The sequence below is a fragment of the Micromys minutus genome (genome assembly GCF_963924665.1).
Source record: "Micromys minutus genome assembly, chromosome: 3".
NCBI lineage: Eukaryota > Metazoa > Chordata > Mammalia > Rodentia > Muridae > Micromys > Micromys minutus.
This window is the reverse complement of record NC_137972.1, coordinates 98,031,498-98,045,043: the sequence shown is the minus strand read 5'-3', so window position 1 is coordinate 98,045,043 and position 13,546 is coordinate 98,031,498. Positions and strand designations below refer to the sequence as shown.

Genomic DNA, 13,546 nt, shown 5'->3' with positions numbered 1-13,546 from the left:
AATGATTGAAGATGTTCTAAGAACTACAAAGCATTCACATGCCAATGCATGACTTAAAGACTACAAGAAACCCAAAGATTGAATGAACTGAACCAAGGTTAAGGAGCTGGGTAAGAAAATGAGAGTCAGCCAGCTTTGGAAAAATGATTTTTAAAATAGATGATCAAAATTCAAGTTAACAGGTCATCCCCCACATTTGCAAAAGCTGGGCAAATCAGTTTTAACTAAAGAAAAGTATCAGCAAAGCTACAGATGCAATGGTATAGAGATAGTCTAAGAAAAGGAATCCCTTACAGTAGCGACTCTTAAACTAGTGTATTGGGGGATTGGGGGAGTGTGTATAATACTGTGTTCAGCAAGTTTCATAGAGAAATGTAAACAAAATCACAAGGGACTGAGAAACAGTAACCTGAAAGAGATGCCAAAGGAAGTGAGAAAAAACCAAGAGAATAGTAGAAAAATACCTGAAAGTAGTAAAAGTGGTCTGTTGGGGAGAAATTTAAACAACAGGGGCAAAGGTGGCACTAACAACCAGCTTTAGGGCTGAGAAAGGGGTTTCCACTTTTGTTACGGGTTGGCAGGTTTTTAAGGGGGGAAAGTTAAGGTATTTTAACCTAAAAGGCAGAAAAATAAAGCTACAAAATGTTTTTGAACTTTAAAAATTCTACAGTGCCACATTTCCTTTTTGAAAGTGGGGTCTTACTATGTTATGCTGAAGTCAAGAGAGCCTCATGCCTCAGCATCCCCTGTAACTAGACTACATGACTGACTGATGGCACATACTCTGAGAGGCTTCAGCACCTTGGGCTTTTCCTTAGTCCTCCGTGCTTTATTACTCTTATTGACTTGGCTGGCCTGCACTTGTCTAATAAAAAATGGCAGGCTCAGACCTAAAAGTTTCATTCCAATGTTAGGGCTCAGAGTACAAAAAAAGATTAAATATTGCAATAAATTAGTAAGAAATAAATTTAAAAAATTAGAAAAGTATGTATAAAGTAGAGATACCTAGATGTTTGTTTTCTAGAGAGTGTAGGAGCAATCTGGCTTTTGGTTTTTCCTTTGCACAGTGAACCTTCCTTATATCAACGTCCTCAATCCTACGAGGCATGAACTTCCTCACTAGCCTTAGATACTTTTATTTAAAATCAGACCACCGAGAAACAAAATGCAGCTAACTATTTAGAAAGAGTAAGAAGCATGGGAAATTTGAGGATGTAAACTTTTAAAAAAAGAGAATAGAAAAATGTTACAGGACTCTGTGGATCGTAAGGATGTTTTAGGACGTGATGCCAAAGGCATTTCCTGGTGGTCAGAGTTCAATATGTAAGAGAGAGCTGTGAGAAACAATCTTTATTCACAACTACCACTGACAAAACCACCCACGTGCAGCCATTTACTGCAGTAGCATCCAAAGAAATTATGAAGCCAATGGAATTCCTGAAATGAACCCTGTCAAGATGATCTGGCAGGGCAGGGCCCCTGGCTCTGCATGACAAGAATGTAGCTAGGCCTTGCTTCAAATGGCTCTTTCTAGTGGAAGTCACAAGGTAGAACTACGTAGGAGCAAAAGGCACAGATGAAGTATCTGCCTAATAACAGTGTGTATGCTGTACATTAGTTCAGTGTCTGTGTGTGGTCCTAACCATCCTAGAACCCACTCTGTAGACCACGCTGACCTTGAACTCAAGAGATCCATCTGCTTCTGCCTCCCAAGTGCAGACTAAATGTGTGAGCCACCACCATCCAGCCCTAATAAATTATTTTTAAGGATGAATCTCATATTAGGTTACAGGAGTATTGACTATGTATCAACACAAACATGTGCATATATGTTTATTCTGGATCCCATCAAATTTTTATCCTTAAAAGCAGGTCATGTGCCTCAGACATCTGTGATATTTATGTTTTCTGTGACTGTATTGGGCAAATACTTATCTGTTCCTTTTATTCCTAAGTAGTTCTACCTTGTGACTTCCACTAAAAAGCCTTTCAGAAAAGAAGAGGAGGAGAAGAAAGAAGAAGGAGGAGGAAGAGAGAGGAGGAAAATTTATTGAGGAACTATTATGTGTCAGTCACTCTGCCAGACCTTGATAAAATAAAAACCCCTGCAACTCAAAGTCTAGTGAAGGAACAACTATGCAGAGTATGAGACAAACAGTATGGTAGGTGTTTCACCACAAATCTCTGTTAACCAAGGTTCTAGATAAACCAGTGCTCCAGAGTAAGAGCCTTTCTTTATAAAGAACATTCTTTATAGTTCTTCCGTATACTTTGATAGAATTGCACACCCTTATCAAGAATCAACTGGGCTGGGCCTGATGGTGTACACCTTTAACCCTTGCACACCAGAGACAGAGGCAGGCAGATCTCTTTGAGTTCAAGGCCAGACTGGTCAACAGAAAAAAGTCAACGGGTTTTCCTGTCAAAAATATTTATGTGCTATGGTTTAACTGTGTTTAACGGGATGACTTAGGAAGGGGGAGGGAAGGCAGGAAGAAAGCAGGGGTGGATGGATGGATAGGAGGATTCTGGGAAGGCAGGCAAGGAAGAGCCACAAAAATAATGGTATCGCAACAGATGTGGGAGAAGCATCTGTGTTAACATCAGGGAAAGGGCCACAAAAACCCCAAGATGTTTTCATTCAGCAAGCTTTACTGAAGGAAAACCAAAATCAAAATTCATAAACAGTATAACTTGTGGCTTATTCAGGAATGACAACACAGAACTGTAAATGGTATGTTTTAACATTTTATTTATTATTTTTATGTATGATATTTTGCCTGCATATATGTCTATATGCATGCATGCAGTGCCCTTGGAAGCCAGAAGACTTCCTGAGACTAGAGTTACAGATGGCTGTAAGCCACTATGTGGGTGCTAGGAATGAACCCATAGTCCTCTAGAAGAACAGCCAGTGCTCTTAACCACTGAGCTGCCTTTCTCGCCCCTTTAGGTATTTTTAGGTATTATTTAGTGAAGGATAAGTAGACCTGGTCTTACACTGACAAATAACAATACAAACATATTTTAACTTAAAACTTTAAGGTGTTGAACATCTTTTTCTAGTAAATGATCATCCACCAGTCTGGGCCATATTAAATGTTTCTGGTGTGTGCACATTTTCAAAGTGCACATTACTCTCTGTGTGTAGAAGCCAAACAGGTTTTCCAGAGAAAGTAAGTAAGTAAGATGATCAGAATCTAGAAGGCAGAACATTTCTATACACTAACCAAGAAGTATGAAAGAAACGAAAATTATCAAAATATTTCCCCCTTCTTCCTGTGCCAAGAAGTACATTATCATTTTTCTATGGCATAACATTTACCCTTTTTCAACTTTTTTTTACCTGCTTATTGGGGAATGATTAATACCTTTCACATAGTTTTATAAGATTAAAATAAGTGGAAAGTGTAAAGTACTGAGCGAATTATCTGACACATGGTACTCAATAGACAAAACCTTTACTGCTTATAGAGGGTGACGAAGAGAGGACAGTGCCTTCCTTCATTACCTGTGCTGACCCAGATCTCCAGGCTCCTCCCCTTAGCCTTATAAGAATCCACATTCCTTAGGAGCAGGTTTGGGTTGTGCCTATAATTTAAGCTCCTTTGCTCACTGCACAACCTTCTCATTTAGGAAGCATAAGCAAAACAAGTAAAAAAAAAAAAAAAAAAAAAAAAAAAAAAAGAACAATTCATCCAGTGCAGTACTTTTCCATCAAGAGAAACTGGTATCACCTCGTGCAATCTGACGTCAGGCCTGCTTCTCCAAAGCAGATCCACTGCACTGGGTCCAATTTCCATCATATATGGATAAGTGCTAATGGGCCTGTGTGATCAGTGGTGAGACATTTCCTCCGGCTTTCCTTGGAAGTGATCTCGCCAGTGTGTTTATGCCAAAAACGTATTTGCCACACCCCAAATACCTACTCCATTAAACTCACCCAACATTTCCCAAGCATCACCTTCCTTGGCTCCTACCTAGTCCCTTGCTTTCCTTCCCATTTCATCTCCTGAACAAAGTGTTCCTTTTTATACGGCCTTCAGCTTACTATAAAATAAAATGTCCTTCTAGGCACATCAATATTTTCTACTATCAATAATCTGGTTCGAATAACATTATATAGTCAAAGTTAAACCTTAACTTTCTACAGAGGAGCACATACACAGTTGACATATTTGTCATTTTGTCCTCAAGCAGCACACATAAAACTGGCAAAGAAAAAACCTAATAAGCAAAACATTATACAAAATTCAATGTCTGATTGATACATACAAACTATACTATACTATATGTAGTTATGTAATCTAATTAATGCACCTAAGTAAACTAGCCTTGGAACAAATTCAAAGGCTCCAAATTTGAAAAGTTTAATTTCAGGATTTTACACACATACACACACACACACACAAATGAATAAGTAAAACTGCTAGTTTCATCTCCAACATTGCATATATAACCAGGTATGCTATAATCCCAGCACACAGGAGAGGAAGCAGGAGGATCAAAGTTTAAGGTCATTCTGCACTGTAAGATCAGCCTGAGCTACACTGGGTAGAGTGGGCACTGAATAACATACTTAAATACCTCTGAGGAACACAAATTGTTTAATATTTATTTTGAGACCCTAACAATATAATTTATTCTAAATATCATTAACTCTCCAACTTGAAGGAAAAAACTTTTTCAAGTGATAAGACTTTATACTTCAATAGCCATTCAGAATATGTATAATCGTAAATCCTATGATTTACCAGGTTTGTTGAAACCAGAAGCAACTACACAGAGAAATCAATAAAATAGGAGGTTTTGGCACAGCAAACAGGCCCTGGATTAGGGACTAAGACTCAGTTCAAACTAAGTCTATACCAAATGAGACTACTTACATTCTAAATTTCCTTAAAGGACAAGATATTCTTAAAGAACAGAGCAGAAAATAAGTAGAAAGACTGGGTTGGGAAAGATGCTCTAGAACTCTACAATTACAAATGCTTCAATAAAACATTCAGAATAGTATCCTAACATCCTCTATGAAGAGCTACAAAGCTGTGTAGTTTTCCTCCTGTCTGCCAGGGCACCAGGTTTCTCTTTCCCCTTTCCATGTTCTTCCTCAGTTGCCCTGTTTTCCTCTATGCCCAGTGCATACAAGCTTAGCACCACCAACTACTGTTATCTCTAGCCTGCCCATCAGCATCAGCACCTCATTTCTAGTTCTCAAACCAAACAGAGCAAAGATTGCACAGGAGCTACTACGAAAACCAAATCATTCAAGCTGCTGGCTTCTGAATCATGCTAAATAGACAATATAAACTAATGCATTCTGTCCAGAGATACCTCTGTCAAGTAGCAATAACAAACTTGACAATCTGTATACACCTACAATATTACATACTTCATTTTTATCATGAGAAAATGCACAGAAGTATGCTCCAATGTGGAAGTTAGAAGACAGCAGTTGGTTCTCCCTTTACACCACATGGTTCCAGAAATCACACTCTGGTTGGCAGGCTTGGAAGCAAACTTTACAGGTAAGCAACCTCACTGGCCCATACTTCCTATTTCTTAAACCTTTAACTACCCAGCATGATTTGTGTATCATCAGCAACAATTTATAAGTAAATGAGAAGCCTAAAAATCTCAGAGTTTAAACTTAAATGAGAGAGGCTGTTTGGCTCTAAGACCCACATCTTGCACTCCCAAGTTATAATAGTTAAAGACTGTGTCATCATTTGAGAGGCAACCCAGGTAAGAATCTCCAAGGATTCCAAGGGCAAGGCTTGTTTTCTTTTTAATTGCCCCAAACCGAAACTTGGACTCGTTTAGCAGATTTCATAAACCAAACAGCATAGCTGCATCAAGTAGAAAAGGAAAATCTATCCAGGTTATTTGGTCTCTGAGACACTTCTCAAAGATCACAAAGTGAAGAGTTTCTTGTTTTAAAATCTGCCTAAAGGGCAACTACGTTAGAAGAAAACTGTGGGTCTTTCCTGCCACTAGAATTCAAAGATTATGTGAGGAGAAAAACGTAAGTATGGTGGGGCATAGTGCTCAGGAAATAGAGGCGGCACTCTGGAGCAGACTGGGCCACAGAGCAAGACCTTGTAGCAAAGAAAAACCAACAAACCAAGAAAGTTTAGGATTAAACTAGCATATCTCTTGATGTAAGGGAGTGCTTTGAGTGTGACTTTTTCCCCCAAGATACATACTAAGGACATTCTTATTAGATTTTGAAACTAAAACCAGAGAATTCAGCAAATTTTTCTTCTTGAAAACAGCTAAAAATTCTGAATGAAATATTGCAATTTTCTTTAAAGTAACATCAAATTGACAAGGTAGCAAAAAAATTATCTGGCCCAAATTAAAGAGACAGTCATAACCCAGTGAGGTCAGGAAATAAGAGTTTACATGTACAGACCCAGTAAAACAGATCTGTACGTCAGCTTGAATAGGCTGACAGAAAGCAAATGGCAAAAAACCAAAAACCCAACACATCCAGACTGGACAAATGACAGGTGACATATTTCACATTTAGATAAGACATTAACAGGATTATAATCACCAGGCAAAGATAATGAGTGTATTTGTTCTCAAATATATTTGCAACCCAGTTCTCATCAGAAGAGTGGTCCCAATGCCTCAAGCAATGACTTTCGTTTAAATGAGTGCTGAACTAATTAATAATGCCTCCAATCTATAAAAAATAAACGCAGAACCTTTGTAAACTGAGAATAATCTGTATTCTTCCAAGGACTGTGAGCATACACTGAGATAAGGCAAAATGCAAAGGAATAAGTCATTGTGAGCAAGGAACGAACAACCAGACCAGCCTACTCAAACCAAAGAATTGCAGACACCAAGTTAAAAGTGACACACAGCAGGGTTAAAAAGGTCACCCTGGAAATATATGCAAAGAACAAGACACCATCAAAGAACAAACAAGAACTAGTCTACAAAAGGAACCAAAATGAATGCCAAATGACCCAAGCTAAAACTCACTGTGTAACTACAACATGCTAAATTGAACTGAAGAGGAAAATGATGGATTAAAAGACAAATCAGAATCCATTAGCCAGAATAAAATGGTGAAAATATAAAGACTGAAAAGCAAGAGAAGAGAAGGAAGGCCTGAGATGCACGCATACTCAGAAACCCAAAAGGGCAAAAAAGTCCTGCCGAGGGTCTATCTAAAGAAATTATAGCCAGACATTCTGTAAGCTAATGAGATTTAGAGCATAACAAAATTCAAAGCAAACAGAAACCCATACTCCTAAAAATAAATGAATACCAATGACAAAGAGAAAATGTAAATGTATCCAACAAACCAGAAAGCAACAAAAATACATTAAAGTCTCAAAAATATTTTAGATCAAAAGAAAAACAGTAAGTATCAATATGACTGATTACTTCAACAGGTTCTGGGGTTGGGGATTTAGCTCAGGTAGCACCAAGCCCTGGGTCCATTCCTCAGCTCAAAAAAAAAAAAAAAAAAAAAAAAGACAATAACATTCTTAATGGAGACACCAAGGCTGAGGCTGAGTTCAGCTCAGTGGTAGAGAGGTGCTTAGCATGTACCAAGCCTTGGGTTGAATGTGAAGGAAGAGGACAAAAGAGGAGGAGGGAGAGGTAGCAGAGGAGGTAAAGAATCTGAAAAGACTTAAAAAAAGAAAAGCCTGTCAAAATATCTGGAGACAGAAGTGACAGGGCTTATACAAAACTACTTCATTCTTGGTCATTTAACCTCTCTTGTTACTTAAAAAGTTTGGAGTTACTTCCAAGGTTCATTCCACTTCAAAGATTACTGTCATAGATTTCAGTCAGTAGGAGGTGATTCAAATGATAATAGGCTACAGCCTAAAATAAAGTGCTAGCTATCATCAGAAAGAGCAATGGAAATTAGCAGGAGTTATATCTCATGTTCTATAAAAAGCCATCCATATACTGAATGCCAACACATTATGAAAACTGCCAAACTTTGTGTGTGTGTGTGTGTGTGTGTGAGAGAGAGAGAGAGAGAGAGAGAGAGAGAGAGAGAGAGAGAGAGAGAGAGAGAGAGAGAGAGACAGAGGGAAGCGGGGAGAAAAAACTAAGCATTTATCTTCAATCTTTGTTACATATTAGAACAACCAATAAAACTGCTTAAAAATTGCTCAAAAAATGCTAATGCTAAGGCCAAAATTTCTATGATTCTGATTCAACTGGTCTGGATGAGGCCCAGGGAACAGATTATTCTAAGATTGCCATTAAGGTGAAGAAACACTGAACTGAAATGACAAAAGCATATGTTTTAAAAGAGTAAAAACTCTTGTAATCTTTCCAAAAATATAATTAAAGATTATGAAATTATCAAGGATATGAATAGAACTCATGGTGTAATGAGGGTTCATTTGTTCCTAATTTAAAAGTAGTTTAAAGAAAAAGATAAATCAGTTAAGTTTTATAAAATGGTTACAAATGTCCACAATCCAGGATATAATGCAAAGGGAAGTGATTGTGTTCACTAAAGTTTACCTGCTACAACCTGTTTTTAATTACCTGATAAATAGCTTTAGTGCCAGCACCAGCCCCTGAATGTCTGCATGGTCTCAGGAAGGCACCATCATGGTCTGCTCTAAGATGAGTTTATGATTGAAGATTAGCATTTTCTCAGAGGCAATAAACAGGAGAAAGAGTAACATCCTGTATTTGCTACCATTCATTAGCACTAAATTTACATACCAGGCACCTAGTAGAGACTTGAAAATCATCTCACTTAATTCTCAAAAGGTAATTTAAGGCTCTGAGAGGTCATACTTTTGGCAAATTTGTTCTATAGGCATGAAATATAATAGTAAGTTTAGTGTACAGATTTATTATCAGGTCTGTGTCATTGCTGCATTTTGTGATATGTGAAATAATGACTGGAATTAACAAAAAGCAATCACTTTTAAAAGCGCTTACATTTTTTCATGTATATACTTGGTAGATCTCAGCATCCTCCAAAGGTGTTCAGGAGCAACGAGGTGAATTGCTTTTAGTCCCCTTTTCTTCACACTTCACATCCTAGTCATATATGGCACACTGGCTAGTTACTTGTCTTTCTGTGTTCAGAATCTACTATATTTTGATGTCAACAAAATGTATATGTAGAAAACCTCACCACTACCTCTCATTCTCAACTCAGGCGTCAATTAATTAAAACAGACTCATATACAGTCTGCCTGCTTCTTCTACCTACCTCCTGGGGCATATTCTTAATTTCTGCCAAGGGTTCATTTTATAGATGCTTTTTTCAATACATTCCAATGGTTGCACAATCCTCCCAGGTAAAGCCCAGTGGTGGTTGTTTTTTTGGTACTGGAGGTTGAACCTAGAGCCCTGCATACTCTGGGCAAACCTTCTACCACTGAGCTGTGGTCTCGGTCCCCTTTTCACTTTGTATTTAAAGTTAGACCCACTAATAGCCCATGTTATCCTTGAATTCCCTCTGTAACCTAGACCAGCCTTGAACTTGTGATGTCTCTCTCCCCATGTCTGTTAAGTAGCAGAGGTTAGGTCTGTGTCACCAGATGCAGCCAAAATCCAAAGTCTTTACAGGAAGCAGGATCAGTATCTTTCTCCTGTATCATGTAGTCCACTCCTCCACTAAAGCCACACTTGCCCCACTGCTGTGATGTTCTAAACACCCTCCCCTCTCCTGCCTTGTTTTAACTCTTTCTGGACTTCAGGTATGGTTCTAGAAGGTTACTACTCAATAACTCTCCATCTGTGATGACTTACTTCCTATCCCTTTACTTTAGTAGAGCATGTAATACTTTGCAATGTAGCAGGTATTTATCACTGTTTATCTGACCCTATCCTTTAAATTTCATGAGATAAGATCTTGTATCTTCTCTGTGCCTAAAACAGGACCTGGCATGAAGTATATACTTGAAAAATATTTGTTAAATGAGATACAAATCATTGGTGCCAAAATCTAGATTCATAAACACTCCAGCCCAGAGTCTCTCTACCACATGTCCTTTACTAGTTGATCTAAACAATTCTACCGCTCCCACGTAGACAGAACCAAAGTCTCCTCCACTTACACACACACACAAATACACACACAAATACACACACACACAAACACACACACAAATACACACACACACACACACACACACATACACCATCATCATCAAAATTTAGGGTTACTTTATTTTATTTACATGTTTGCTTTCCTGTAAGTAACTTTCGGATGACTAAGTCTTGAGTTCTTATTACTTCATAACTTTTCACATTTGCTGTTGAATCTTCTCAGGCTGTTCTATGTCAATCTCCCCGCTCAAGTGAGTCTGGGTTTCCTACTGGTTAGAATGCAAGCTTCTTTGGTGTCTCCCTGGCACCATGTCTCATGGTGCACATAAAACTCAGTAATACCCTGATATTCTTTATTCCCTCGTGAACCACCAATTCTCTATTAACTAACTTGGGAAAGGAGGAAAAAAGAAATAAATGTTTTGATATGATGGGAGGAAGTGACTCGGGCTGTCCAGACAGATGAGAACTTGGGTTGCCTTTCACAACTCAGCCCTGACAACTTGAAGGAGCAGGACTGACAGGTTCCTTCAGGGACAAACTACACTGAACCTTAAAGGCACTTCTGTTGATTTTGTTGCTAAAGGCTTTGAAGAGATTTAAAAATTACAAGGGCACAGGCATGTGTCACAACTCATTTAACTCTTTTACTTCATTTTTTTTTCTACAAAAAGCCCAATGGCATAGAAAGAGATAATCAAATTTAATGTTTATCTAAAGTACATGATTTTTAAGAATGTTAATTCTGTTAATGACACAGAAACCATATATTATTACAAATCCTGCAGTAAAGATAATATTTATTATATTTACAACATAGTCTACATTTTTTTAACTTTCTCTGGAACATAAATCAAAAGATGCTATAAAAAATTTAAGTAATATCCTTACTATAAAGAAGAGGAAACCTACCTGAAGTTAATTTGGATGTGTGTGTGTGTAAAACACATAAATTGTAAAATTTAAGCCTCAGAGAACAGAATAACAAACATAGGCTCCTCTGAAAATCCCCACACGCTGACACATAGGAAGGCAGGCATTGTTTTATTGCTTGTTTTACCAGATTAGTGTCATTTTGTTTTACATCTCCTAAACTATAAAATATGCTAAACTTTAAGCAGAAACAAACAAAACTCATTTCCAGCAACCATGCATTAGAGTTAGCCCTCAATCAATAGTCCCTTGGACCTGAACTCCATAAGCTCATTTGCAGGATGCAGTGCCAGCAAAGGTAAGTGTCTAAGCATCAGACTTTCTGTATACTCTCTCAGTCATCACTAGAAGACCTACATCAAATAGACTTATACCTAACAGTAGGTATGAAGAAGTCAACCAAGAATACAAACCATGAAACTGTAGAAACAGAAGAAACCATATACTACCTTACTTCATTCAATTTCCCACACCCACCTCCAAGAGTTGACTACACTCCTGTATTCTTATTTTTCCGCAGAGAGGTAATTATAGACTACTTGACACAGCTATATCCACTGACCGCCTTGAAGGGCCTTTTCAGTTTTGTTCATCGGAGTCTGGATACACAAGGCAGGCATTCAATGAGCCCAGAGCATGTGATGAATAAGTAAAAGATGAAACTGAAGCCCAGAGAGGTCACAGGCTTTCCTCAAGGTCACAGAGCTCGATGCACTCATGACCTTCATCACAGACCGATTCTTGCCTGTATGATCCTTTTGCGGCCACATGAGTCTTACCAGAGCTGTAGGTTTCTGCAAAGACGTCTCTTCAGTATGTTTCTTTCTCTTCATTTTTTTTTTGTGCCAAAGGGGGGGGGGGGTGGCAAAGAAGGAACGATTCAAGTGTTTCACAAACAAACTAAAACTGTACTCGAATTTCATAAGCACATAGGCTTAGCCCATAAAACAGAGAGGCACAACAATTCTCAGCTCTTTGAGTTCCTCTGGAAATAAGTGTGTGTGCTGGAAGTTTTATAAACAGTCACAGAAAACCTACTTACCGACTCAGAAAGGCCAGGTAAGTATCAACCTTTCACTCTTCTCTGGACCACAACAGCTCCTCTCAGACAGACATGCTTTATCTTGCAAGTTATGCAAGGGACCAAAGTAGCACTGAAGCCCCTTTAGTTCCTTTTAAATTACATGTCAAGTCTGCAAAGCACTGAGCATGAAAATCAACTCTTCTGAAGTTTTAGATTCTCTGAAAAGGTCTGTCCACCTCTGTCCATTTTCTGACTCCCATCGAGCAGGTCCTTCATTGGCACCAATGCCGGATGGGGTGAAAGGGCAGAAAGGGAAACATTTTCAGACAAAAACTGGAGCTGATACTGCTAGTGACACTCTAGCCCTACGTCAGTTTCTCGCTGAAAGCCAAGGCCTCCCTGATACAACTTGTGTTGCGTTCTCTGGTCACCTTCCTTGAGTGAGTAGTCAACTGCCAAAACCTTTTGCGGGGAATGTCTCTAGACCTAGGGTTTGTCACGTCGTGCCAGGATGATTTGCTAGGATTCTCTCAAAACTACTGTCAACCCAATCAGTAAACGGAAAGAGACAGACAACCCAAGATGTGGCATGGCAAACAGTGGAAATAAGCACGGGAGTTGAGTGGGAAACAGCCAACTAAAAGGCGCCGGGAGGGTAAATGGACCAGGAGTGGGAAAACAGGCTCAAGGAAGTGGGATCAGCAAAAGTCAAAGGTGCCTGAAGGAAGGGGGATGAGATTCTGGAAGTGATGGGCGCAAGGCAAGGGGGAGGGGACGAGAACGGGCTGGGGGAGGGGGCGAAAGGTCCGGGGCGGGGCAGAAGAGAGAGAAGAGGCGGGATGAAGACCGCCAGGCCAGGAGGGTCTTTACCTGCAGCTCCGCCCGCTCCACCTCCCACTGGGCTCTCTCCACCTCGAAGCGGGCCCATTCGTGCTGCAGGAAGTGCAAGATCCCGGGGAGGCTGTACTGAGCTCGGGCTGCCCCCGCCGCAGCCGCCCCGTCTCCCGCTGCTGCAGCCTCCGCCAGAGGCCCGAGCCCCTTAGCACCGCCAGCTCCCGGGTGGTTGTTGCTGAAGAAGACGCCGGGCCCCGCCTGCTCGTCCATGGCGGCCGCACGAACCCGGGAGAGCTCTGCCTAGGCGCCCAGCGGCGGCGGCAAACTGCGGCGACCAGCTCTGCCTCCTCCCTCCGCTGCTCCCCGCCCACACCACAGTCAGCAGGGAGCAGCCGCCCGAGCGCGGGGGCAGAACGAGCCCGCGACGGGCCGGGAAGTGGGTCAACTGCGGCCCGCGGAGCTTACCGGGAAATGTAGTCCCGGGGCGTGGTGAACACAGTTTGCCTGTAGGCCTGCGCCTCTCAGGACAGGACTGAAGCCACGCCCTTTCTTTGCCACGCCCTCCCCTCAGGGCTGCTCAGGTTTCCTCTTCGGCTGTGGGGCCAGCCGATGCCCCTTGGGTCGCGCTGCCGCAGGCTCCCTTCTTGCGGAAGTTCGCGGGCGGCGCTCCCTGTTGCATACTCACACGCGGAAGTTATC

General features: G+C 40.5%; 1 protein-coding gene across 1 annotated transcript in view; it reads right to left on the bottom strand.

Annotated features, from left to right (window-relative positions):
- Nucleotides 1-13,117, bottom strand: part of STRN (striatin) — a gene marked incomplete at its 5' end in the record, with an annotated part of 80,509 nt that extends 67,392 nt beyond the window's left edge. The window contains one exon of the mRNA XM_080913994.1: nt 12,884-13,117. Within this exon, the coding sequence (XP_080770120.1) occupies nt 12,884-13,117 (234 nt within the window). The remainder of the gene's footprint in view (nt 1-12,883) is intronic.
- Between the last annotated feature and the right edge of the window lie 429 nt (nt 13,118-13,546).